The sequence below is a fragment of the Xiphophorus couchianus genome, chromosome 7 (genome assembly GCF_001444195.1).
Source record: "Xiphophorus couchianus chromosome 7, X_couchianus-1.0, whole genome shotgun sequence".
Lineage (NCBI taxonomy): Eukaryota > Metazoa > Chordata > Actinopteri > Cyprinodontiformes > Poeciliidae > Xiphophorus > Xiphophorus couchianus.
In genome coordinates, this window is record NC_040234.1 from 6489167 (window position 1) to 6512462 (window position 23296).

General features: G+C 38.6%; 1 protein-coding gene across 4 annotated transcripts in view; it reads right to left on the minus strand.

The window, feature by feature from the left end:
* Positions 1 to 210: 210 nt before the first annotated feature.
* The window catches only part of mphosph8 (M-phase phosphoprotein 8), a 35949-nt gene continuing 12863 nt past the window's right edge, over positions 211 to 23296 (minus strand). The window contains exons 1-14 of one of the 4 annotated variants that reach the window (XM_028022376.1): positions 22556 to 22817; positions 20835 to 20996; positions 19751 to 20755; positions 19540 to 19636; positions 17925 to 18173; positions 17706 to 17828; positions 17216 to 17304; positions 8205 to 8345; positions 8011 to 8097; positions 7174 to 7328; positions 6799 to 6950; positions 5805 to 5929; positions 4821 to 4904; positions 211 to 1097 (exon numbers count right to left, since the gene is read on the minus strand). In XM_028022376.1, the coding sequence (XP_027878177.1) occupies positions 1056 to 1097; positions 4821 to 4904; positions 5805 to 5929; positions 6799 to 6950; positions 7174 to 7328; positions 8011 to 8097; positions 8205 to 8345; positions 17216 to 17304; positions 17706 to 17828; positions 17925 to 18173; positions 19540 to 19636; positions 19751 to 20755; positions 20835 to 20996; positions 22556 to 22648 (2604 nt within the window). In that variant the 5' untranslated portion in view covers positions 22649 to 22817 and the 3' untranslated portion in view covers positions 211 to 1055. Of the gene's footprint in view, positions 1098 to 4820; positions 4905 to 5804; positions 5930 to 6798; positions 6951 to 7173; positions 7329 to 8010; positions 8098 to 8204; positions 8346 to 8762; positions 11917 to 12528; positions 14834 to 15605; positions 16496 to 17215; positions 17305 to 17705; positions 17829 to 17924; positions 18174 to 19539; positions 19637 to 19750; positions 20756 to 20834; positions 20997 to 22555; positions 22956 to 23296 lie in introns of those variants that run through there. The other 3 variants (XM_028022374.1, XM_028022373.1, XM_028022375.1) reach the window with 3 other exon arrangements.

Here is a 23296-nt window from a genome sequence, read left to right on the forward strand (position 1 = left end):
TGTCCACCTTTCTTCTAGTACAGTTTTGACTTTTCAACCTCAGAAATCTGTTTTGCTAGAAAATGTATGATTTTTTTTTTTACATTTTTTTGACAGAAATCTATCTATAATGGCCTTTATATGTGATCTGCCATAGTGCAGATCACATCTAGACTTTTACAAAGCAGCAAAAAAAAAAAAAAAAAAAAGAAAAAAATCAGGAAGCCGAGGTTGAGAAGCAAGTTTTAATTTTCAGTCATGTACAGTCTATGTAAAAAGTCTCTAAATCCTGCAGTGACTACCAAAGCTTTTCTCGTAGCTACAACAAAACGAAGCAGGGTCGGTCTGAGACGTGTTAGGCCTTAAAACAGCTTTTTACAGCACAAATAACTTAAGCCGTGAAACATTAGTAAGCAGTCATCACATGACACTTTATAACTGTATATTTTTTCGCTTTTATATTTATATATTGTATGTGAATATGTACAAACTGGAATATATTTATATATATATATAAAAGATAACTCCCACAAAAAAATGATGCACGGAAGGCTAAAACATCTCATTTTAAAAGAACCTCCCCTCCGGTGGTAAACATGACAATGGGCCAAAATGGAGGAAACATAGAACAGTCTCTGAGCTTCTGCTTCGTCTCCTGTAACTCCAGAGGAAATGTGTAGTGATGTGGTGATTTAGCGAAACCAATTGTTGCTACTGTTTTTGACAATGGTTTGGAAACCCAGACCGACTTTACTTTTGTAATTAAAATGGTCAAAATTGGGCTAAGGAAGTGATGGGAGAGGGGTAAAAAAAACAAAACAAAAAAAAACATTCTCAGAATGCAAAAGAGACACCACACATAAATGCACGAGCTAGACTGAGGATCAACAAGTGTCTACACTATCCACCCAGTCAGCAGGTGGAACCCAGGAAAAGGCACAACACACGAGGGATTTCAGTCTTTGGGAGTTCTTCCGCCCGGAGGCTGCGCTGATCAGCGAAGGATGAACCTCTGCAGACGGCGTCCCTTAGATCCACATCGAGCGGCGCAGTGAGAAAAGGCTCTGATGCGGTCGTCACTGCAGCTGGACTCTGTACGCTCCGATGAGGAGCTTCACCTGAGGAAAGGAGAACAGTTCCCCACATACGGTCAGCCTCCTGTGTCTAGAATATCAAGAACTTTCTAACTTTGAGGTTTTCTCCTGGTTTTAAATGTCACACTTATAATACGATGTGGCCCAGAGGCTATTTTTACTTAGTCACTCTTCAAAATGGGTAAGAAAAGAGACCATGCCATTCAAATAAGGCTACAGCTCATGAGCCAATCTTGCCCACATCTATGGTTGGAGCAGTAATTAAAATACGAACGTTGGAGACACTTTCGCATATAGCAGAGCTACCCTTTTTTGTCTAGCAATTTTGCTAACTTCAAAAAACCTTTAGCACGTTTATCTTCCCCCTAAATAAATTTTTCCAGATAGATTCTAAAGCAATGATTTACTCCGCTGTCTTGTAAACTTTCAGTTGAATAAAGATTGACATCTGTGTCGAAGTTTTGGTTACCAACGTTTATATTCATGCTCTTATTTTGAAGGGGAGGAAGAACGTGTAGGTAGCAGTTTCCTCATGGTCTCTCACGGTTTCCCCAGTAATAGAGCGAGAGACTGTATGCTGATTTAAAAACAACATACAGGAGTAAAAATAAAAATAAAATTGACAGTAGAGAACAAGATATACTCATAAATACAATATGTAAGGGCGATACAGAACATGTAAAAATAAAATTGGTGCTCAACGGTTGTAGCTTCCCCCAAATAGTGAGTTTGCAATAGTGCTTTAGCATTAGCTTCTGCTAAATACTGTATTAGTTTAGCATGTTAACGTTAGATTTGGGTAAATATTGTGTTGGTAATAGCACTTTAGTGTTAGCTTCCACTAAATAATGTTGGTACATCACTTTAGCTACTGCTAAATACTGCTTTGGTATAGCGCTTTAGCTTCCACTGAAAATAATGTTTGTTTAGCGCTTTGGCATTATCTTCTGCTAAATACCATGTTGGCATAGTGCCTTAGCGATAGCTTCCACAAGATACTATATTTGTATAGCGCTTTAGCATTAGCATGCACTAAATACAGTGTTGACATAGCGATTTAAGAACTAGTGTTTATGATTAGTGCCTTAGGGTTAGCACCACTAACGTTTTTAAGTATCAGTGCCAAAACCACTGAATATGAAGCAAAAGGATTTGAGACAAAAAAGGTTGGATAATAAACCAGCTTCTGAAAAATCTGCACAGCTTAAATTTTTAAAGTGTTAGATAATGCATAGCATGATTTTCCCACCAGAAAAAACTTCTAAGCTGAATTTAATTTTCCATCTAAACCTACAACATTAAATTTTTGGTGGTTCTGAGAGGAAACGAACATGGAAACGGGCAGAATCGTCTAATGGCAAACCTCTGCAGATTGTTTTTGTTTTTTAACTCTCTGACTGAACTCCGTTCTCTAATTCTGTCTTTAAAGGACTGACACGTCTTCTGCTGCCTTTGCATCACCAGAGGTTTGAACTAAAGCTGCAGCTCTTAATGCTTGAGCCACAACATGGAGAACAAAAGTCACATGATTCTCGAGGCTCCTCAATAAGACCTTTGGCCGAGGAGAGAGCTGTACGTTGGGGGCAGCCAACTAAAACTAACAGCAAAACTCAAGGCATGAAACCGCTCCAGGTTACAATACTAAAGGTCCAATTAAAAGATTTCTTCAAAGAAATCAAAAAGTTATTGTGTTCATATACAGACAATCAGATTCTTAAACCAGCCTCTGTTTTTCCAACATCTAATGATGCGTTCAGTTTGCCTCGGACGTCTGGGTTCAGATCTGGAAATGACGTCATGCCCACGATGTGTGTGTCTCGGTGCAAGTCGGAAAACCAGTGGGATTTTCTAGCTGTTGTGGTAAAGCGCCAGCAAAGCCAACGGATGCTGAAATCTGAGCTGGAATCCTGACTTTCCCAGTCAGGATTTCAGCTTTAGGGCTTTTGTGACTTTTACAATTGTAAACTTAGAAAAACATTGTCATCTAAAGATTTAGATAAAGCTGATGCATCTCTGGTGCAGATATCTAAAAATTCTTCAAATAAACTGATGTTTTAAACAACAACAAAAAATTCCTTGCCGTTAATGCAACCTCCTTTAGCCAGTAGGACAGCACTAGTGTAGCGGCTTCTTCTAGAAGCTTTCCCATAGCACACAGGAAGTAGGGTTCCCACACACATTTAATGGACGAATCTCAGACATTTGCAAACACAACTTCCTAGACTTCTTAGGCCTTTAGGTTCATTTAAAAAATAAAAACTGTAAAGTCCATTATGGACGGAATTCATTCACTTTTCCCACAGTAAAATTAAAACATGCTGCAGGCATTCTCAAGGTTCGTTTTCAAACTTTTCCAGCACCACACTTTGGAGAAAGACAAAAAATGCAAATGAACTCACTATTACATTATTTATTACCGATATTAATAATAATGTGTTGTGATAGTATTCTACATTCTGCAGCAGGCACAAAGCTAACCGAAACATAAAATGTTATCTTTTCAAATGTCTCATACACACGTCTTATTCATCTGGCTGGTATGAGAAAGTTACAAAAAACAAACAAACAAAAAAAAAACAACGCAAAAGTTCTCTGGCATTTAGCAAGTAGAAATAATTTTGGCAATTCTAAATAACCTAAAACAAGAGAAGTTTAGTCTGATTTAACTTCACACAGTGAGGAAAAAATGTCATATTATCTTTAAATATCTGGTTTAATTTAGTAAATAAGACCTTCCAAATTTAGACTTTTAAAGAAACGTTAGATTGGACTTTATTACAATACCGCGCAGTTTAGTTTGAATATGCAGCACTTTGAAGGACTTTATACTGAAATCAAGCATTTTCCAAACCTTGAAAATGCCTCATTGAAATTCAACCATTTTCAAGGATTTCAAGCACCCGTACAGTTCTGCATCGATTTACAGCGGACATTTCTACAGAGAGAGGGCAATAAGACTTTAATCTGTAAGATGAGAAATGAAAGAGAGGAAGGAAGAAACGTCACACGGAGGACGAGACACAGAGAGACTCTATTCTCTTCAGCTCACAAAAATGGACGCAGACTGGATAGTCCACAGAGGACGGTTGGTTTTGTGTCTAACTAACCATATCTGTACCGATTCGACCATAAGATGTGGATCATTATCCTGCAGAAAGAACCACCCATGTGCTCCAACAAGGTTGCCATGATGTCCAGAAAAGAAACATCATTGCAAACTGCCTCCACCCACCATATTAAGGTGATTTTACAAATTTTACATTTTTTAACATGACTACTACTTACATGTCTCATAAATAAAACTGAGCCGATATTAACAACAGATATTTATTTCCATCTTGATGTTGTTTGTTTCTGAAGAGGGAGGAAGTTGCTCATGTGGTATTTGTTTGGTAATGTGACGGTGATAACTAATATTACTAAATCTCTTGTTACACTATGCAAACATTCAGTCAGCACCGAGGAAGTTTCACTTATCTTTCCAGGCTAAATGCTTGAATTGGCTTCAAAAGCGGGGCTATCTGCTGCCGAAAGGTTAGTAAAAATATATATATATATATAATATCAATAAATACCGGTTATTGGCCATAACAGCAACACCAATCCTCCATTTTACTGTATTTTGACGGATTAGATGTGTGGCTCATTCTGCCTCTGATGAATGACATTCACTAGAGTGCACAATAAAGCAGGTACGGCGTTGTAAGAGTTTAGAGGTTTTTACTGGTGTTGCTGTAAATTTGTCACCTTGGCTGTTGGTGCTTCAGCGAGACGGATGAAGAGTTTGTTGATCCCTGGAATCGGGCTGAAGGAGTAAATGAAGTGACTATCCTGAAATGTTGAAGAGACACAAACAGGACAAAAAGAAAGATGATTACTACACAGCATAAAAGCTTATGTAAAGAAACAATTTCTTAGACAGATTACATTAGGTATATTTCCATAAACTGACCAAATATGGAAACATATCTGTTCAGAGGGTAACTAGTCTTATAAAATTAGCTTGAATAGATTTAGCTGTGATCCATTCAACAATTTCTCAAAGATGATCAAGAAAGCATTTTTAATCCTGATTACTATTTTTATCTGATTCTAATTATTTATACGTAATTATTACAGTTTGCTTGTATAAAAGGTCAAATCTATACAGTGAAAGCTTTTCTTCGAATGAGTTTAATTACACTTTAACACTAAAGTAAACACATTGTTAAAGTAAACACTTTAACAATGCTCAGCTTACTCAGCAGTGTAAGCTGAGCATTTTAAAATAATCACAAACGATGCAAGTTGACTAGTTATGTGTAAGTGGATCATTTTTGTGAATTTATTGAATTGTGTCTTTGTGAGACAAAAAAATAAAAAACATTAGGGGTGCACCGACTAGTTTTTTGGCCACAGATTTTTATTTTTTTTTTAAATTCTGATTTAGTTTTTCTTAATTTTTTTATTGAGAAGTTGCTAATTATAGGGACAAAGTTGACAATAGCGGGGTGACTATTGTTGACAAGGAATTTGCAGATGTGACCTTTGTGGATCGAGATAAAATCATTTCCACATTCAAGAACTGGCCGTTTGCCGATCTTCCAAAATTAAGAAAATCTGGCACCGCTAGTTATCACACAGACCGTAATAGGGTTGTTTTCCAATTCCCTGCTGTTTTCACACTTTTTAAAAAACAAAATCTGGTTCAATCAGCCTCACAATAAAGGAAACGGCAGAATCTGCACCAACCAGGAAAATAGGCAGCTGGAACTTGTCGTTGAGCACCACAGCATGAACACTGCAGGGCCCGCAGAGCCTGGCTATGATCTCATTCAGGAAGTTGGCATGAAAGATGAAGAGCAGAATGCCTGAACCTGAAGTAGAACGGAAAAAGAAAAGAAGAAAGATTTTAAGTCTACATCAAAAGCAAAATGACAGCGCCTGAACTCCTGTAAACTCGGCAGGAGCTTTGTTTCACAAACAGATTTTGTTATATCAGCCAGAACAGAAACCATAGTAACGCTGGAAATCTAAGGACATCAAGATCTTTGATACACACATATATAATGTGCCATAGAATAATACTCATACAGGTTGAAATGTTTCTTTTAGATGCAAATTTCAGAGAATTTATTTAAAAAAGAAATTTCTTTAATTTTATTTAGTCTCCCTCAGCGTTGAATTTAAAAAAGTGACCATTATATGGAAGGGGTAGTATTATGTGTTTTCCGGGCATATCATGACATTGTGTAGAACATGATGTAAAGTAAATATGTAAATGTAAATATGTTACATTCAGTTGTTATAAAAATGCCATATCTATCAAATATGACTTCAAAAGATATTTTACTTCCTGATTTAACACCTTGAAATTGGGCCTCTGTCTCCTTAAACACTCCTGGTCTTTCTGAAACTCCAGCTTCAGGAAGTCATCACAACATGACTCCTCTATTAAGCCTTTAACATTTTTTTTGCACTGAGAGGTAGCTGCTATAATGAGCTCAGCACAGTGAACAGTCCCACCATGTGTTTGCTAATTCCTGTTGACTAGTCTGAAGGAGCTTAGTGGGGGAGGAGCTTCATCCTCAAAGGCGGAGCTATGTCCAACCAGGCATTTTACACAGTTTACACAGCAAACATGCATGAAAGAGTCAAATATGGTTTTGTTGACGGAATAACAAAAAGTTGACCGTACATAACACTGCCCATTTAATAAAACAAATTTAAAAAAAAAGAGTTTCACCCTCTGGTTGTGGCTGTGCCTTGTAGAGAAACTCCATAGAAAAGTCGGGTCCCTCACAAAGCCTGTGGCAAGCCAGAGGGAACACCTGCTCTAAAACCACCAGGCGGGACTCAAAGTACGCTCGGATGGTCTCCTCTGCCACACTGGACAGCCTGAAGGACAGAAACATAAACAAAAAGTCGGTTTACTCTACTGTTGAATGGCATGCGACATGTATCAAACAGATTACTCCATCCTATATGCAGGATGACTTTATAGACTCAATAATGTTAACATTTTTCTAAATATTCCTCCAGAATACATTTTTCTTAAAGACTGTAAATGCTAAGCTTTTAATAAAGAAGAGCGATCATGAAACCTGAAAGTAGCACTTACTTGTTGATGTGGTCCTTGACGAGGTCGCACACCATCAGGTTGTTGCTGAAATTGGCAAAATACAAAGCATTGTTCTTGTGCTTTGACAGGATGTTGCAGTCTGCTCCGTACTCCAGCAGGAGGCGCACTATGTCAGCATTCCCTCTTTTGCAGGCCTGAAACAGAAAAAATTTCAAAAGTGGAGAGAAGAGATTAGGTTCCTCTGATTCATTTGAATAAGAGGTCTGTAGGTCAAATAAATCTAAATAAATTGTGTTATTGCTAACATTAATATTGCCTGAAAATATTACCAAAAAAAGCTATTTTGAAAATTAAAGCTATGAACATTTATTTGAAAGTTATGCCGAATGTAAAAGACATATTAAAACATATATACAACTGCATAACATATATTAAAATATTATATTAATATATAATATACTTTGTAAATAGTGGCCCTAATACCACCCCCCCAAAAATAACATTTGTACATTTCACATATTTACAAGGACCTCTGATGTCAAAAAGTCATATCTTTCATAATTAAAAGGCATACATTTTTTATATTTAAGCAATGATATTCTCTGACAATATAGTCAGAAATTTCAAAGAAGAAAATCTCAGCTGCTTGACATTATAAAGTCATTTGCTACACAAAATGCCCAAAGTACTCTGAAATTGAAGTAGTAAATGTAGAGGATGTGCATAGCTTAAAGATATATATAAAGTAAAAGAAAAATTAATGCAAGAAATATAGCAGTTAACTGCTTACTGAATCCAGGCACTTTTTTGCAATTGTGCCTCTGCACAAAACGACATTGTGACAACTGAGATTTGGAATATTCTGCAGCTGCTTACTTTCATCAGTGCCGTTTCTCCTCCCAGCGTTTGAGCATTGACGTAGGAACCGGCCTCCAGCAGCATAGCAACAGTGGTCAAAAAATTCTACCAGGAAAGACAGACAAAGTTGTGAGATTTTGTCTGTCCAGGATTCCAAAGATGATTAAATGGTTGTTTTTTGTTTTTGTTGACCCAGCTTGCGTGATGGATACCTTTTCAGCGGCGTGCATCAACGCCGTGGTGCCGTTCTTCTGTCTGGCGTTGACCCTCACTCCCTTCCTTATTAGCAACCTGAGGATGTCATCCTGGCCCCCCGCTGCAGCCAGCATGCACAGGGACATGCCACTCACGTCCTGTGGACAAACGGGAAATGGCGACGGCTTTAAAACACAGAATTAAGTAGGAGTATGTACTGGACCAAAGTAAAATGGAGAAAAATTCTTAAAATCTAAATCTATTTTAAACTACTTTTACACTGCACCAGATACACAAGTACATCAATTTAAATCTAAATATTATGACAAATAAATATGGAAGCGCCATAAATGCTAAAGTTAATTAAAACACACAACTCCAAATTGCACCAATATCCATTTTCTGACTTTTCAAATTGGTATTTTAGACTATATTAGAATGATTGTGTGTGTGTCCATCTTATCAAAAAACTTAACTCGTTGAACCAACGCAGGTTGGAAAATATATACCACCCAAAAGCAAACGTTAGGGTGCAAAATCCCTTCCAAGAATAATTTTTTTCACAAAACACATTATCAAGCCCAGAAGTATTTTATTAGAAGTGATAAGTTCCTTACAGTAAAACATTAACTGAAGCTACATACAAGTAAACAGGATGAACAAGCAACAAGTGTTTTTTACAGTAACATTGCATACAAACAAAAACTTCCACAAAGCTATTCACGTAAAAAAAAAAAAAGCCTAAAAAAAACCCCAGATAATAAATTCTTACCACACCATAAAGCTCCACATCCTACTAACCTTTGCTACTGTATCTGACTTCAAAGCACCCCTTCAGCCAAACTGAAACATCTGACAGCGACTCTAATGACTTTGGTATGAGAACGTGAACACAGGTTCAACTTAGGTTCACTAGCAGCTACTAAGGCTAGAAAAAAAGTCTCTGTAACAGGCGTGTAATGCTTAGTTCTTAGAAGAAAGTTCTCTCTCTTCAACTTAGTGAGAACAAAAATGACCATCAGGATGTTTTTAACTTTAAAAAGGTATCTATACAACACAATCTAAATAGCATATGCCTTGCTGAATGTACAAAGGAAAATAAATAAAATTTGTATTGAACTTGAACAAAATTCACCTTCTTTCCTGCTGTTTTTTTTTTTTTTTTTGCGCAAGCAATTGGACTCAATACTCAACCATACTGTAACTTCCACATATTAGAAAATTAAACTTTTCAGCCACTTTCTGTCAGGCACATTGATAACATCAATCCAAAAATAGTTAAAATAACACACCATTTCTCAGCAAAAAACAAACAAACAAGAAAATCTTAATGTCAAGATCAAAATTTGCATAATTGATGTGATCTTGGGTGGATAGAAGGATTAAAACAAAATACACCACAGTAAGGCAGCTGGATCTTAGCAAGAACAGATTAATGGTAAACATCCAGTAAATCAAAGTAGTGTCAATCAAGCACAATAATAAAATGTTGTAAACAGTCGCTTTTTAGTGTTACAAAATATTTTGTAATACAAATGGGTACAAAGAAAAACTACCGCAACTAATCAATGACATAATCCTCTTTAAAATCTGCTAAAGAACTGTCCATGTCTTAGTGAAAAGTGTACAAGACAAATTCTATGGTGTAGTGTTACAAGAAAGTTGATAAAAACCTACCTACAGTATCGGCTACTGGTTGAAGACATGATATAGTAATGAAACACAACAAGGTACACCTCTCACATTAGCTGGGTTGAATGCAAGGATTCTCTAAAAGGTTTTCTGTTAAATAAAATACATAAAATGCTACTAAAAACAGTACAACAGGAAACAAAAAGGACCTACATGCAAGCCAATTCTCAGTCAGAAATCACTCTTCAAATATATTTAAGAGTTGGATCCTTTGGACATTCGGTCACAGGATTTACCGAATAAAGTGAAAAATGTCTCAAGCCACTGGCTTTCCGTGGTTGGTAGAAATCTGCAAATCCTTGTCCAATAAAATTTGCATTCCACACCAATGCATAAATTGATATGTATTACGGATGAGTAACAAAACACTAGTAGTGTCTCATTTGAGCACGTCATATTTAAAAATCTTCTTAAACCGAGTGAGGTTACAGAACAATCATTCTTCCTTTCCCACATCTGGGAATATTCATGCAATAAAGAAGATTCTTTCACTGGATTTTGAAAACATAAGGACCTAAAAATATAAATATAGCCGTTAGAACGTCAGGACTGTCTGAAAATGCAAGAATAAACATAAAACAACAAGTGAGATCACGGCAAACGGGCTTTTTTGACGACACAAATTTAGCTTTTTTTTTCTCTTTCCCACTCCAATCAGATTGAGGTTAAAGCCACAGACCTCTCATGTCCTCACATTGTTTTTGTGCAAGTCTAGTCAAATTATTTACAGGGAAAGATACACGGGACCATCCCACTCATTGCTCGAAGTCTGAGTCTCTGGTTCGGGTGGTCTATCCTGTTTGGAAGCAACTGCATGACCTCTTCTTTTTAGTGACTGAATAGAGTTATGTACAAAATATTTCACTTCCCTCCATGTTCTGGTGTTCAGTGCCGGTTCGGCAGCTAAACATCTATCGCATTCCTTTTTCCCCGGCACCTTCGCCAACTGACAAAAGTCTCCAAATTGCCGTCTCACTGCTGCCTGTTCCTCCTCGCTCCATAAACGTTTGTTTCTTTTTTGAGGCTTCACGCCCGGAGGGGCTCGTTTTTTCACAGAAGACACCGGTGCACTTTCCTGTACCACCGGCACACTTTCAGAAAAGGCATGTTCATGGATTGAAGGGACAACCTGCGCAGTTGTGTGGACCCTCGTAGGGCTGGTGTGGTAGGGCGGGGTACTTGAATGGTCAAGAGGAGAGAACGAAGACATGACAGGCCTACTTCTGTCATTTAGCGTGGAGAATGCAGAAATCATTGGTGCACTTAGAGTATTCAACTGTGTATATGTAGGAACCATTGAAGTACATGGGGTATTAAAATGTGTATAGGAAGGAATCAGTGGAGAGTTTGTAGTTTCCAGTGGGGTATACACAGATGACTGCAACATACCTGTAGTATTCTGTCCATAAAAAGACGACATGGACAGGCTGTGGTTGTTCTCTGATGCGTATACAGAAGACATTAAGGTATTTGTAGTGTGGTGTGGGGTAAACGTAGGAACCACTTGAGTATCAGTGGCGTTTAGTGGTGTGAAGTTTGAAATCAATGGCTGACTTGTGTGGATCATATTTGTATTTGAAGAACAAAATGGCGTATAACTAGCATTAATCTCCTGGGAGAATGGTGATGATTCCCTTATGTTTGCCGAAGGTGGCATTGTCATACAACAGTTTAAGCTACTTTCTTGCAAGTGATCTGGATTCACGGTTGTCATCGTACAAACACTTGTCTCCTCCATATCGGAGTTTACGGTTTGGTCTGGAGTTTTGGAACTCTTTGTATTCAAAACGCCTTTATTCCCATCAGACCTCAGCTGGTTATTTCTCCTACGCATTGTTTGCAATGTGTTGTGGACATAGTTTTTAACGTCTGTCCAAGACCTTCCTCCAAGATCTGGCTCAGCTGCTATGCAGGCATTGCATGCTTTTTTGCCTGGAACTTTCATCCTCGTGATGAATTCATTCAAGTAGCGTTTGACAGCCATCTGTTCCTTCTCACTCCAGGGTCTTCTTTTTAAAAGCTGCTTTGGTCGGGTTCCTAAAAAAATAAGAGTATAAGGAATTATTTTTTTTTAAAAAGAGAAAATTAAAAAAAAACATAGAAACCTTACATGTATTCAACTGTTTTACCTTACAAGCCTAATGACAAAAGGTTCCAAATGTGCGCAAACAACTTAAAAGTTCAGCGTCCTCCTTTTTTGAAAACTTTGATCTGAAAGATCCTGTTATTTACCTGACAAACATGAATTAAATATAGGTTGTTCTACTATTATAAGCCATCTCTCTTTTCAGGGTTGAACAAAAAATGTAATGAGCATTCTTCAGGGAGCATTCTTCATTCTTCATTGGACCCTAATGCATAAAAAAGGCACAGCATCTTCCCTCTAAGGTAAGAAGTTGGTGACTGGTGTGTGCGTGTTTTTGAGAGATTGTACTGGGGTGGTTCAACTATTACAAATAGTCTGTTTTTGTAGGAATCCAATATTATAAACATGAGCCTCTTGTTTTAAATCAAACTTAAATGTTGTCTTAATTTAATATAAACTGAAAATTCTTAATTTAATATTTTGTCACTATGGCAGAAATTTAGAAATTAAAGCAAAATAGATTAATGTACAACCAAAAGAAAGAGTGAACAAATCATACGTACCATCTTTTGTAGTGCTCGGCCGACTTGTTGGCATTGTTCTATCCATTTTCAGCAGTTCTCTGCTGATTTCCTCCAGTAGTGTTGCATTTTGAGAAAGGCTGTAACATTCTTGGCTACTCTTTCCCAACATCTTTGCTACTTGGTCCAGTTCCTGTTGACTGAGGCTCATCAGCTGCCAGCAGGTGGAAATTTGCTCTCTTCCAGATGAGGACAGAAGTGCTTCTGAATTTTTAACGCCACACTCAACTGCAGCTCTTCGAAAACAATCCAATCCTCTTATGAAAGAGGGCCCTTCCGACCTTGCAAACAGGTACGGGTTAGTTTTGGAGACGCCTGCTTGCTCTCTGTTCTCAACAAGCAAGTCAATTGATGAAACCATCCTGTCTGTTAACAGAACCAGCATGTTTCGTCCATATTGGCCTTCAAGTTCCAGTCTTGTAAAACTGGAACGAAGTTCTAACTCCAGCTTTGTGCTTTTCCTAACTTGATCCGCAGAGAGAATACATGTGCCTCCACTCGTCCTCTGAGAGTATGTTTTCAGAAGAAGCCTTCCGATATTTCCCACTCTTCCCCTGTTAAAAAGACACAGGTTTGCCAATGTGGCTTCACCTAGCTTCTTCCATGTCGATATGCTGGCGTTGTCTTTTAAGTCCTTCCTTGCTTCTTCCTCTTCTCCTGTAATAAATCTGTGGAGTTTTATCAAATCTTCAGTCACAGTTGACTTGTCGACATCCACTTTTTTGGTTTCTTGCTTTAAAGAACAGGCAAGTGCTTTGCGAGAAAAACAGTAGGCCCATTTTGTGTCAAGTAGTTCGATGAATTTTTTCAATTCACCCTCCGTTTCACTGTCCTCCGTCATGCGACTTTCTCCAAATGCTATCTCTGCTGCGCGCTTTAGAGAGTAGCCAATCTTTGAAACAAGGGAAATCGTTTTAAACTTACTAGATGTTGGGTCGAAGCCACTAACTTTTTTGACCCCCTCAACAGCTAATTCAAACTTAGATGGTAGACATATTTCGTGAAGGTACTTCACAGTCTTGTCCAGCTCACTCACAGCAAGAACAAACCTACCCAACTCTCTCATCTTTTGTGCAATGTAGGCAAACTGAGACTTATCATGATCATACTTGACAGACAAGGTATTCCCATATTTACAAATAAGTGGGTCCAACTGGATATGTCTTGAAATGTCATCTTGATGCATGATTTGAATGATTTCTTTGCAGCTTCCAGTTAAGAACTCCGACATTGGAAGTAGATCAGAGACAGAATTGCAACTGTTGGATCGGTTTGTCTTTTCGGAAGATTTCTGCTCTCCCTTTCTAATCTTACATGTTCGCTCATGCCTCCATAAATCAGTTTTGCGATAAAATGCGAGACAGTGCTGGCAGGGCAAGAAGTCACGCACAGATACAGCTGGTTTCTTCAGCTGCTTCTTAGTCCCAATTTCTCCCTCGCCACTGTTAGAAATGTCACAATTCTCGTAAATTCCTTTATGGCGAACCTGGTCCAGCATGGTCTGTCTTACTTTGGAACCTTTGGGAAAGTGCATGGCATGGGCAACATCTGGTTCTTCTGCATGCTTACTTTCCAAGTGCTTTGTGATTTGAGTAAAATAACTTTCACAAAACACGCACAAGTGTTTCTTGTAAGTTTCCTTTTTTTCTTTAACCACAACGATGGGTTTTGTTTCAACCACTTGCTTGCGGGTCCTTAGACTTGATCGCGTCGGTATCATGCTCTCGGCTGTTTTTCTCCTTCGAAGCCATTGTGTTTTAACCGTCTCTTCTCCGTCAGACTTTGTAAGTGCTTGATCCAAACCATCAACATTTTCCAACATTGCACCGTCCGTGTGCTCATCTGAGTCTTTCCCTTCTTCGGCAGCTTTAATTTTGCTTGCTTTGTGCTTTTGTCGAGTTCCGCCGTCTACCTGCTTTAACCTCTTATCTGCATTTTTGGTTAAATCTAAATTAATAGTGTTCAGAGTCATTTGGGTTGATAATGCACTGTTTGTGTCATCTGAGATCTTCTGTTCCTCTCCTTGACTTTTCTGTGTGATTGAAGTTTTACGTAATGTATTCTTGGATTTAGTTTTATTGCTTCCACCCCGTAGTTTACGTTTATGTTTCTTCGCTGTTAATTTCTCAGCGTTTGTGCTAGTTTGGAAGCTTGAAATTCTACTGTCACTCTGCGGACCATCCATATCATGTGGGATATTCTCCTTTGCTGCTGCCTCTTTATTTCTTTTAGCTTCAATCAAGTTCCTCTCTCCTTCATATGATCTCTTCTCATCAATAGTACTTGCCTGCAAAAAAAGAGTAAATGTAAGACTTCTTGCCAAATCAGACCCCACAAATATTTGAATTGAATGGAAAATATATGTTTTAGATGTAACTAATTAAGGGAAAGGAGTAGAGGCTGAGGGGTTTTCTGAATTTTGGTAAATATGATGGTGACTTTGACTTCTGATATTAATTTTGCAATTCTGCTACCCATCTTTCGATGTTCCTTTTTTCTTTTAACACTTGCACCTTGGCAATGCCCCATTAGGACTCGGGCTCATTCAAACAGAGCTCAAAGTGATCGCTTTTTAACCCAACATCTGCACCAGCAACCCACATCTTTAGTACAAAAACCACATGTGACCCATTTAAGAACATTTAATGGCTTTATTGGATCAAGCAGAGCTTTAACATAAATGTCTAGGCAAGTCAGGATGGGGGTGTCAGATGAAATGCTTCATGAAGTGAACAAAAATGTGCACTCATGCTAAATCCGCATGCATGGTTTATGAAAAAAACTATTTAACTTTGAATACCAGTGTTGCAGAATAAACTGGTAATTTAACAAAGTGTGTCACTGATGTGGCCATAGCAGCTAACAGTGCATGAACTGGCTTTTCAGGGTTACAAAACAATAGGTACACTTTAGGGGTGTCCTGCCAGTCAGTTACGCTCATATTTTAGCTAAGTTTTTCTTTTCTTTTTTAAATAGTCTTACTCAAATAAAATACAAATAAATAAAAAAGTTAATGAAGACAATATGACATGTTTTGAAATCATATTTACAGTATGTACCTGCTTGAAAATGGATCTTTCTGTCCAGGTACTTTGTGTGTTGTCTTCCACTTGCTTGTTCACTGCAAAGAAAGGCAACACTCGTCTCAAATTTATACCTCTTCCATACATGTTATAGCTCTACAGCCATGATATAATTAACGTAAGACTAAATGAGTCACAGAACAAACGTTTTTAATATATTGCAATAAAATAAAAATAAAAACCATGGTGAATAATTTTAATTAAATGCCCATTAAATATTTATGCAAGTAGAAAACCTTCACAGTCTCCTTAAAACAGCTTTGTAAAACAACTTGATAACTGAGAAATGTAATAATATAAATATTTTTGTATTACGCTCGACTGTGTAAGCTAGTTCCTAACAATAGCTAGCAATAAAAACAGGCTGCTAGATTAGAAATATAAACTTCTTAAATACTAAGCCAATTCAGGTTTAAATTATATGTTCTTTAAATAAAAACATAAAATGTTGGTTGATTGTGCTAAAGAACATGCAATCCGATATTGCAATCAAGTAAAGTAATTACATTTTACAATATGGACAATCTTACAACCTTACCGGAGAATAAATACAAGTTAGAAGATATAAAATACTGTCCTACCTGATTCTGTAGAAGAGGCAAAGTTGCTTTGAAGATGAAGCAAATATCTTGACAGGATGTTTCTTTTTTTAGGAGGTATGAAGAAATCAAGTCTGGTTGTTGATCTTCAGATGCAGTTTGAAAAACCTACTCTCTCCTATCAACTACAGGTCATATTGGTGCTAGCTACCATGTTCCTTAGAATATAATGAGAAGCAAACACCCATGTGGCAGAAAGTGACCAGAGTAAACAGATTCTCCCTATATAGAACTCAAATTCATAACATAAAAGTAAAAATCCCAGATTTAAAGAGTCTATAAAAAGTATTCACTCCATTGGATATTTGATCCTTTTTATTGATTTTACTAATCAGTCATCCACAAAATGTTGCTTTTTTGACAAATCTGTTTTTATATAAAAAAAGATAAAACTTGTCAAAGTGAAAACTGTCCAAAGATACATATACTAAACATTGAATTGAAGAGTGAATATTTATGCAACCACTTATTTTACGTGAAATGTTTGTATTTAATTGTCAGTATGTTGTAGAAATTTGTTTTCAATTTGACAAAAGGATTTGTTTTGTAATTTTTCCAAAAAAGCCAAACTTTGTTGATCGTGATTGATTTTTTTTAAAGCAATAAAAGTTTGAAACATCCAAGGAGGTGAATACTTTTTATAAATACTGTATGAAAAATACTTTGCTCACACAGAACTGGACCAACATTTTAACAAACCACCTAACTATTTGCATTACTAGCCATGTCATTGGCACACTGTTTGGGGTAATATTTCCTCTGAATACTTTTAATGGCTTGTTAAGTCATTTACAGAATGCATAAGTGTTTATCTTTAACAGTGTACAAAACATGACTTTAATTCTCACACATTCACACAGGGCAACCAAGGTGCAAGCTGGTAAATGTGATTGTGATTTGAAATTTGGGAACCACAAAATGAACAAATCTAAATACAGAATTAAGTTGAGCATGAAAATAATATGTATACAAGCATCAAATGAATACCTCTTGTTCCAGATTGTAGTCCTCTTTGGAATTGAGTGCTAATTTAACAGCCATGTAATCTCCGCTTTTCACAGCATCTCGCAGTTCACCTGTCAGACACGAGGCAGAGCAGAACAGTGTTTATCCTGTTCCCATTGTTGGTGTGTTACTGAAAGTCCTAAACAGATGGATGTTTGTGTGTGTGGTATGAAAAAAATTTAAAACATTTACAGTAGTTTTGAAAAGTATGGTAGGAACACACAAGCTCGACTGTTAGTAGTGATTTCTAGTGAGGTAAAAAAATAAATAAATAAAAATCAGACCTACACCTCCATCCTTCACTACTACATATAAAGAAAATTTGATGATTAATTATAATCCCAGGTTAGCTGGAGGCCAAAATCACAATAATCTTATACTTCTATCAAAACTTCTTTCTTAAGAGACTTAAACTGATTTATTCAGTCAACAGAACAGATGTGCTGTTTAGTGTGTAAAGGAAAACACTCACTGGGTGACAACGGTGGACCTGACAAGATCTCATCCTCTCCATTCAAATGCTTCTGAAAGTTATCTAGTGTCATCCAGTCCAGGTTGAGATCCATTCCCAGGCTCAAAGTGGCTTGAGCCCTCTCTGTACAACACAGAACAGAAAGACCATTAGCATCATAGCAGCTTAAACTGTTGAGGTAGGGGATGTGAGATCAGAGCCCAAAGAAACCAGCCTTACCAGATTTATCGTTGCCCTCTGGTGGTTCCTGGTTCTCATCGCATGAAATGAAGAGTCTGGGCTCGCTGTCGTCTCTCCTCTTCCTCCTGTCGTCGGTTGAACTCCTCCTCTCCCAAGATGGACGCTGGGCCTCGTCTGCCCTCTCCTTTCGCTCTCTGGAGTCGTCTGCTGACCTCGGTTTCCCCGTGGATTCCTCTTCCCTTTCGTCGCTGTCCAGGCTGAAGCCGTGACTCTGGCTGGCTCTGGAGACTGCAGGTGGTGAAGACAGAACATCACGGGTTGGAGATAAGAAATGAGTTACCTTTTAAGGTAAAGGTATCGGCTGTTTTTTGTTTCCACAAACATTTCCATGTGTGTTTGGGATTGTAATCCTGTTGGGTTCTCAGTATCTTACTGTTGATTTTAGGCGAATCCATCCCGTTTCTTCCCTTATTCAACCCATTTGTGCAATGCAGCAGTGACGGAGGCATTTGAACCTCTGCGGGTTATGTTCAGTACGGACCTGGTATTTACAGGTGTTTATTGTAGGTGGAGAAGCATCAAAATCACAATTCAAATCTGGCCTTAAAACCCAAAATGAGTGGTTGGATTCCAGTTGTGCAAGAAAAAAACCCAACTAAATAAATCACATTCTTTAGAGCTGAAGCGATTAATTGGATCAATCGATTATTGAAATAATTGTCAACCAATTTAGTGGACGATTAAATTAGTTGACAATTAATAGATTTAGCAATTGATTCATTGTTAGCGCACAGAAACCCTCCTCCCCCCAAAAAATGCCACTTGCTGAAAATACATCATATTCAGAGGACTAATTAAACCAAAAATGTATTATAAATATAAGTAGCAATTAAGTTAAAAACACTTACGTCTGTCAATAAATATTAAATGGCAGTTCTTGCCCCTATAAATTAAAAAAAAAGCTGTTACAGCATTTTAGACAATAAAATGTTTTTTTGTCTTTTTAAAAAAATGTTATTAGTTTATGTACATCTTTTAATATATTTCTAATATTCTAGATTTGTAAAATGTTTTATCCGATTGACTGATTAATTGTGATAATAATTGAATGAAAGTGTTTTCCCCCTCCCTCGTTGCTCATTAAATATTACAAAATGAAAAGCTAACACAATTACCAGTACAGAAACATGTCAACCAAAAGTCTGCAGCTTCATTGTTTGTTTGTCTTTTGTTTAATAATTTAAAAAGAAAAATACAGATACACGTTAGGGAAAATGAAGAAGTGTGAAAAATCCTCCTACTCCAACTCTGTTTTTTAAGCTTTTACCTCCATTATGGAACATTTTTGACGTGTGCATTAAGATCTTTTAGAGGGAAAAAAAAATCTGATTCAGCAGATCACACTACAAAGAAAGAATCCCACAGATCTTTGTCGGTCATGGAAAAGCCTGATCAGTGCTAGTTCTGGTCCGGTAATAAAAATAAACTGTTGGGTAGAAAAGCTAAAAGAAACTTTTTATGCTAACCCTCTAACTCTAACTTTCTGTACAAGCCTCTAAAGTTTGATCATTCTTACTTCCAACTTTTCAAAGCATTGCACTGGTCATGCCCAACGTTTTACAAGAGGTTTTTGATGTGTGTGAAGCAGCTTTACCGTCTGACGGCTTCGTCCGCTCAGTCCTCTCCAGCTCTGCTTTCTGAGACGGAGACTCTTTGGTCGGCTTGGGGATCTTCTCGATCTTTCCTATCAACTTATATCGACAGACAAAGAAAAACGCAATAAATGAGTTTCTGACGAGTGTCAGAGCATTTGTAATTTGATCACAACTTCTCGTCTGAACATGAAGGACGGTCGAGGTCTGTACCTTTGTGGGTTTGCTGCTGCTTTTCTCTGTGACTGGCGGCGGCCTGCGGGGGGCCCGGTCCTTGGCCTCGCAGTTCAACAGAAACTTTTCGAAGAGATTCGTGGAGCCGCTGGCGTCTTTCTGTGCCTCCTCTTTAGTCACCTCATCCTCTTTGACCTTACTGGTAGCCACGGTGGTGGAGGAGGAAGAGGATGAAGAAGAGGATGTAGAGGAAGAAGGGGCTTTCTGCGGTGCGGCGGGCGTGCCGTCACTTCCTTTGCTCTTGGCCTTTTTGTGTAGGCTGGAGTTGTCGCTGGAGTCTGACTGGAGAGCGCCCTCCTCCTTGCTTTTCGAACTCTGACTCTTGGGTTTTTGGAGGTTGCCGTCTGGTTTCTTGCTCTTTTTCTCGCTAATGAGGTCCTTGATGCCTTGCAGCTTCACCTCCCACTTGCCCTTCTTTTGCTTGATCTTATCTTCCAAATTGAGCTTCTCTGCCGGCTTGGCGACGGCCTCCGCCGAGCCCGAGTCCTCCATCTGCGACTCGGACGGCCCGTCGCTCAGATCCTCCTCCACCCGAGCGGCGGCCTCGTCGTCAGAGCTCTCCACTTTCCACTCTTTTTTCACCTTCTTCTTCTTTCCCTCCTCCGTCTTGGTTTTCTTATGCTTCCCTCCGTCCTTTCCCTTCTCCTTCTTTTGCTTTTTGGAAGACAGCGCTCCATCCTCCTCCTCGTCAGAGTCGGCGTAGCGCTTTTTGGGTTCGACCTTCGCCTCCTTTGGGGGAAAGGGCGGGGTCGGGGGAGCCTCTTCCTCTTCGTCGTCCGTTTCCGGCGCAGGGAGCGGCTTCTGCTCGTCTCTGCGTTTGTCCTTCTTTTTCTTCTTCTTCGGAGGGGGATCCTCCTCTTCTTCCTCCCGGATCTTTTTCTTCTTCTTCTTCTTTTTGACAGCGGCCTCCGTCGGGCGATCTTTGTCACTGTCGCTCTCCGAGTCGGCGTCGAACACGTCGCTCTTTACAGGCAAAAGTTTTTGCTGAACACAAAAGGACATCATCAATTTTTTTTATCCTTTTTTTTAAAATGTCTATTAACCTGCCATCTTAGAGTCTTACCACAGGTTTCCTGGACTCTGCCTCTTTCTTGGCCTTCAGCTCGGCCTGGTGCCTCTTAAACGCCAGCAGGACTTCATGGCAGTCCTCTAAATGGGCTTCGGGTTCCCAGGTGTCGTCGTCAGAGCAGTAATTCTTCCAGCGAACCCTGTAAAGCACTTCGCCCTGACAACAAGCAGAGGAGCCTTTAGATCAAATATCACTCTTCATATCAGCAGGGTGCTGAGCTTAAGCATCCCTGCCAGTATGAACTATACTAGATAGGAGCATAAAGAACTGGGGAAAGGCCATCTAAGTGCTTAAATATAATAATCGGCAGGAAGTTTTACATATGCTGCCTGAAAATTTACAGTCTACCATCCCAACGCTCTGAACTCCCATCCTTTTCATTACATAAATGCATCAATCGACAGCGTGTACTTTGACGCACCCTGAATTCATAAAAAAATTATTAATTAAATGTAGGACATATACACATTAATGCATCTTCTCTTTGGGCTTTTCCTTCAGAGGTTGCCATGGCGATATACTACATAAATTGGGATACTCTTGTAATTCCAATATTTTCTTTTGGATGGAGACCTGCTACCTGTTGTATATTTTTTCCCTCAATTTAATAGGCTTTAGGCAAAAATAACGACATAAAAAAAAAAAAACATTGGTCAACAATCAGAATCAGCAGTTCAGACCTCAAGTGATAAGATATAGTGCAGTTCTATTTAAAATGATCATGTTTTAATCAGTTTAGAACTACTACTATTCCATTTCAACTAAATTATCTAAAGAAAAATTGATGTAAATGTTTTTTTCTTAACTGTGGAATTATTTTGTCATAAAGCAAGACTTTGCAAAGACCGGTGTGAGTTGAATGATTACTTTGAATATGCTTTTTTGGGTATAAATTTCACTCTGGGTTATGACCCATTAGGTGGCTGTTTTGTTCGGCAATGTAGCCTGACAAAACCTCCGAGGAAGCATCATTCACAATTTACTGTACAACCACACGCACTTAACCATTTGACCAGTTTAGCCACTGAAACAGTAAATGTGACAAATGCACATTTGGAAAAGATTTGTTTTCTAAAATATCAAACAAAAAACTAGTTTTCAACGAAATCGTTGCAAAAGCATCAACTGTATTTCGTCGCTGCTCGCAGCAATCCTGTTTATTGAGTAAATCTGCATTACAAGGTATACACCGCGCTCAGTTTAGGTAAAGACCAGTTTAAGCAAGAGTTTCTGCTAAAACGTTAACATGCTAGCTGGCTTCAGTGCACTCGCATGGACAGACTTCAGTAACCATTAAGATTTGCAGAGAACCAGTTACACCCGTGCATTTTCTGCACGGTGATTGGGGTTATTATTCTCGTCTTCTTTCTTTTTTTTAAGGATTTTGAGTTGCGGCTGTGCAGCAACAGCCATGATGAAAACATTTGCCTGTCCTTGGCCTCAGCAGGGGGAGAAGGAAGCGGACATCATGGGAGAAGTTGTGCAGGGAATCGGTGCGACGTACTGGAGCAGCAGCGAGTCGCAGTAGAAATGCACTAGTAGCGTACGTTTAAGTGACTTGGACACTATTAATTGCATCGAAAATTACGTTTAGTGCATTTTGGCAAAGGGGTTTATTCTCACGAGGGCATTGCGTCGTCAAAGTGGGAAAGAAAAAAAAAAATACCAGCCATGTTTGCCCGCTAGCCGGGAAGCTAGTTAGCCGTTAGCTTTACCTCTTCCACCCGCATGTCAATAATCCTTTCCACTTCGTATACGTCTTCTTCTTCGCTTTCAGCCGGTTCTACCTTCTCGGCCTCCGCCGCCATGACTGCTGAGTTGAGTGCTTTTTATAACGAACAGCGCTGTTTCAGACCGGTGGTTCAGGCCGCCGTGCGGACAGAGGCAGGACGGTGGCGCACCTTCGCGGCACTGTCCGCTCCGGCTGAGCTGCTCAGCTTGGACTGAGCGCAGACAATCAGCCGCCTCCTGCTCACAGTGAGGCGTTCAAGTCACCCCACCTCCTGTAGGAAAGACTGGATACTGTATGTAGCTACTATGAGAAAGTTCCTAGTAGCGGGTAATATCTTAGCGATTTTTCCTTATTATTTTAACAGAAACGGAGAAAACACTGTTTTTTTTGTATCAAACATGCATAGATATTACATTAAAAACGCAATGTAAGTTATACCTTCCATAGTGACCTACTCGTTGTCTCAACGTTTCAGATTTTTCAGCAAATTTGTAACATTTAGTACCAGGTGTAGCTCATAAGTTATTATAATTGTACAATACTTTCTACAGTTGTAAAGGCCAACTGAATGTTACTTTGTTTCTTGTAACCGCCGTTAAAAGTTCGGTGCTTTTATTTTGGTATAACGTAAATAATATAATGTATCTATAGTAACAGAACCACAGAGCCACAGGAGAAGATAAACAAGGATGGCTTTAATAAATCATCCTTTTACCATCAGTTC